The sequence below is a fragment of the Clavelina lepadiformis genome, chromosome 2 (assembly GCF_947623445.1).
Source record: "Clavelina lepadiformis chromosome 2, kaClaLepa1.1, whole genome shotgun sequence".
Taxonomy (NCBI): domain Eukaryota; kingdom Metazoa; phylum Chordata; class Ascidiacea; order Aplousobranchia; family Clavelinidae; genus Clavelina; species Clavelina lepadiformis.
This window is the reverse complement of record NC_135241.1, coordinates 515235-519735: the sequence shown is the minus strand read 5'-3', so window position 1 is coordinate 519735 and position 4501 is coordinate 515235. Positions and strand designations below refer to the sequence as shown.

The 4501-nt window shown below is 38.4% G+C and overlaps 1 protein-coding gene across 1 annotated transcript; it reads left to right on the top strand.

Annotated features, from left to right (window-relative positions):
- The first annotated feature begins 571 nt into the window (after positions 1-571).
- LOC143446390 (uncharacterized) lies at positions 572-2886 on the top strand. The gene is made up of 6 exons (XM_076946004.1): positions 572-923; positions 1065-1191; positions 1310-1505; positions 1616-1713; positions 1803-1879; positions 2003-2886. Exons 1-6 carry the CDS (start codon positions 717-719, stop codon positions 2432-2434), a joined length of 1137 nt encoding a protein of 378 aa, XP_076802119.1. The 5' UTR covers positions 572-716; the 3' UTR covers positions 2435-2886.
- Positions 2887-4501: the final 1615 nt, after the last annotated feature.

Sequence of the window (4501 nt, the reverse complement as noted above, 5' to 3'; positions counted from 1 at the left end):
ATTGCTCTCACAAAAACAATTAAAAATTTTTCACCTTTTGCCGCTGCCTACATGTGTGAGACGGCATTTCCAGCTCTTACCAATACGAAGACAAAATACCGATCCAACCTTGCCATAGAGTCTGACTTACGAGTTAGCTTGTCACAAATTGCTCCGAGAATTGATAATTTGCGCGGTAAAAACCAACCTCACCCCATCTATCGCATTGATGTTGTCAGTGTTGTTAATAAACATGATTTTTTTGGGGGGTTTGTATTTTCCTTACTCATTGATTAGGCAGAAAAATGATGCGAAATAAGTTTTCCAAGAAAAAAATATTTACAAATAGGGTTCCGTGGCCCAAAAAGTTTGGGAAACTCTGATTTTGCAAAATCTTTTTGTATTGTTTGACAATTTTACATGCAATGACGTACAAAAAAATTGATTAGTTTGTATGTTTTAATCTTTTATTGTGTTCATTTTCCAAAAATTGTCTTGAAATTTTTGAATGATCCTTGAAGTTTTTTTGTCTGTGTTTTAAACTTTTACGATTTCAGTTTCACTTAAAAGTTCATGTTTATTAGATGTTAATTTATTTTAGGTTTTTTCCGAATTATTGTTTTGCAGTTTTAATGATAAAACCACTCAAGTACAAGTTCCTGCCTGACCAAATGTTTAATTATAACGAAATTATTCATCACATTAATTCAGATTCGTAGGTCCTTAATTTGCTGGCCATGAATGCTGAGTTGTTCGATCGTCCTCAACAGTTGTTGAATCGATGGGAAAGTCGAATCAATTCCCAGGATCAAATATTCTTGGCAGGGTCACTGGAACATTGCATCTCTGTGACGTGGGATGTGTTTGCATCGTTGCACTTCAAACTGAATCGAGCTGATGTGGAAAATATCTTCTCTGATCATCGCGGCCATCGTTCGAAACAGGTATCGACGATGCTGGTTCAATCACAAGATTTATTCACAATTGTCATGCCACTGATCCCCAGAAAATAAGTTGAAATAAGAATTGTTGTCCCTTGTTTGATGTCTTTCTTGCAAGCATCTGAACAGCTTCATTTAATGCAGATCCTGGCGATGGTCGAGAGATATTGCATCACTGGAGGTGAATATGTCACACCAGGGAAAATCTGTGAGATCCTGGAAGAAGCAAAACTCATCAGCATCCTGCAGATGTGGTGGAAACATTATAGAAGTCAGTCTCAATGTTGCTTCTGTGTTGGTTGGAAGTTTGTTGATAATGGTGTTTTGTCTGATTGATTAACGATTATGACGTAATAGATGTGAAACAATGGTTGACGTTTTTATTGCAGGTGATGAGCAGAAGAACGCGATCAAGCAGTATTTAGATGAAAGAAAAGATTTCATTTCGAAATTGGTGAAGTGCGACATCTCGCGACAAGAATGGACTCGATTCTTGATGGAGATTAAAGTCCAAGACAAAGAGAACAAAATTATTCAGAAAAATCCCGACAACGACCTGAAACAAAGAATGGACATTCTAGAATTGTAAGCAGACTAAAGTTGGTTTGTTTTATCCACGGATGATGATTTTGTGGTTTGATTAAATGTATTTCAAAGCAGATTGTGTGAAGTTTAATGTAGAACCTTGATCTTAGATGGGCGGAGGAGGTTGGTTATGACGAGGCAAGCACATCAGCGATCATCTCAGCTCTGCATCGATCTCATCTCTCCCATGTTGTGCGGAAGATCTCAGGTGAAGTAGGATGCCATTATCTCCACATCATGTAATGCTGCGAGAAAAGCGATTCCATGTGACATAAACTTCACCGGTTTTCATTGCAGGGTCTACCTTTAGTGACGTAGTTGACATGAGAAGCCAGCCCTCCCCTGTGCAAAGTGTTCAAGTGGACGGGCTGAAGGTTTATGAAACGTGTTACATTTTTGATTAATTTTGTTGCTGTTGAACTTTATTCAACAAAAACCTCATGAATTCCACAATCTGTTGAAATTTTCTGGCTGACGGCTACTGTTTATTGCTTCAGCATGATATTGGCCTTCTCTATGATGAAGCCGATGTACGAATTGCCAGAAGAATTTCTCAACGTATGAAAGGATTCGGTTACAATGTTTGCTTGTTTGACGATTACGTCATGGCTGGAGGGACGCCCAAGACCAAGAAGTCGTGTGAATTGTGCGACAACTCACTCTGCGTGATGTGGATTGCCACCGATGCTTCGATCAACAGCGAAGGTTACGACAAATTTAACCGCCAGATAAGTCATTTCAACTCAATAATGAAGCAACCTGACAGAGGAGCGTTCCGTTTCGTTGCCCTGAAGCCCAAAGAACACCTGGATTTAAAACTTCCAGATCATCTCGCTGCGCATTCACCCGTTCTTGAAGATGAGCAATTCCAAGAAAGAATCAACGTCACAATGAAGCGTTTGAGGAAGAAGCAATCAAGAAAATCGTGATGGGAGCGTCCAAGTACGTCATAATTGACATAAGCCATTCCGGCGGAATACATTTAAGGTGCTAGAGAGACATTATCAAGCCAGTTAGAAGCAAATCTCAATCCAACCAACTCATGCCGAGAAGTCAATCCAGGAACTAGCAATAGATGAATTTCTTCAATGCGGGGTTTGGAAACTTTATGCAACTGACATTTTCTCACATCTGGTTTCTAAGATGTTTTGTTGAAAGTTCTATAAAATATAAATTGTTTTTGTGTCTTAAATTTTATTGTTGCACTTACCCTCGTGTTCACCATCACTGCAACTTACGTCATATTTTAGATGCTGTTGTGTATTAACTAGATTTCTAGAGTATTTGCGTTGATGTCATCGCCATGTTAAGCTACAGTGACGTCACGAGAACACCGTCGCTTTAATAAAACAGATCACATTGTGATACTATGCAAGTAGTAGTTGCAGTTGCAAGTAGTGTCTTCATGTCAAGCATATGATTTAGTGAGCTCCGTTTAAATGGGCGATGTCTTTCATTTTGATACAAGTCGCATTGTCCTGGTTATCACTGATTGACAGCAGTGCGCTGGGATACAACGCACAGTAGTTTGATAAAGCTGCTGCGTGATGAACGCAACAGGTTTTTAATTTTAGGGAGTTAGTGTGTTTGCTCAGACTCGTGAAAAATTAGAGGGAACATTGGTTTGTTATATCGATCACTTCGCTATGTAGTTGTTTAGTTTCATTTTAAAGTAATTTTCAGCAGGAGTTCACTTCCTTTAGTTTATCGTTTTCCTACATTTCCTCTGCTTCAAAGTTAAGTTGAAATCGTTAAAACATGTTCGGCAGATTCACGATGGTTCGGAGCCGGAAAACTTGCTTAGGACGATTAAAAGTCCAGGAATAGGATGGGTCGAGGTTCCAGCCTGGTGGATCATTTTTCACTGTTACTGTCGAACATGAATAGCCTAAAATATCACGATAGCAACAATAAGAAGATAATTAGAAGCAAAGTACAAATTTCTTTTAAATTGCAAACTATAACAAAAAACGAAAAAATTCACTTTACTGGTATCGTCTTATGCGTTGTTGCTCGTTGTTTGGCTTAATTTAATTTAGAAAAGTAGGCTATATTTTCTTGGTTCAGTTGGGCTCAATTCAATGAATGTTTTACTTCCTACTCCACCCACCCTTCGATGTAAGAAGGTTCGGAACTCTTTCAAGCCTTGCCAATAAATACATAATTTATAATTCTGTTCAATGCACTTTTCAAGTTAAGCATAAGTTAAAACCAGAGTCAGCTCGATAGTGAGCAACGTTGTCAGTTGTTTTCGTTCTGTCAAGAGTTTATAGTAAATATGTTGTTGATGGAAACGCGGAGTAAAACAATAAATTACATTCTCTGTGTTTGTTTTCATTTTATTCAAATGAAGATTCACTTCCTGATGAAGATTCTCCGGATCCCGGGCTCCATGCCAACACTCCAAATCTGATTGAATCGGCAAAAACCTCAGCATAAGTTGTGTAGAGCTGCCGCCCAAGGAACCGCATTAGCAGATTTTAAATCCGTAGCGACACCTCGCGTTAAACATTTTGTAGGTTTCTAGATTAAGGGTTACACAAGAAAGGAAATAAGCATCTTGGGTGGTGGATACGAAATATCTAGGGCGATGGCCTTGGAATTAACTCGGCATGCGTTGGAATGATATCTGACGAGTACCAGACGAGGCTATAACAGCAAATTCGCATTAGCTGGAATACGATGGCATTGCTTTGAAATAAACGCGGCATGCGTTGGAATGAATTACGATGACGACGTGATATATGACGAGTAGCCTCAGGCCAAGACGGTTTTCGTGTTATTGCTCGCGGGAGTTTTTTTTTTTAATTTTTTTTTTTTGTGATAGAACAATAGAAGAACAACAATATCAATTAATTAACAGTAACATAAAATAAAGGACAAAGCACAATTAATAAAACGCAAATCAAGAGCATGGCAGGCAAAGCCCCCATTTACTTTAATGAAATCTTAATTTATTTATTTTTTTTGCTGAACATCTCTCGGATTTTTCATTA

What these genes read in the sequence shown, in the direction of transcription:
- LOC143446390 (XM_076946004.1), top strand. Translation starts at nt 717, where the DNA reads ATGAATGCTGAGTTGTTCGATCGTCCTCAACAGTTGTTGAATCGATGG. An exon ending in GCGGCCATCGTTCGAAACAG is followed by an intron (nt 924 to 1,064) that starts GTATCGACGATG and finishes CATTTAATGCAG; the next exon opens with ATCCTGGCGATGGTCGAGAG. An exon ending in GTGGTGGAAACATTATAGAA is followed by an intron (nt 1,192 to 1,309) that starts GTCAGTCTCAAT and finishes TTTTTATTGCAG; the next exon opens with GTGATGAGCAGAAGAACGCG.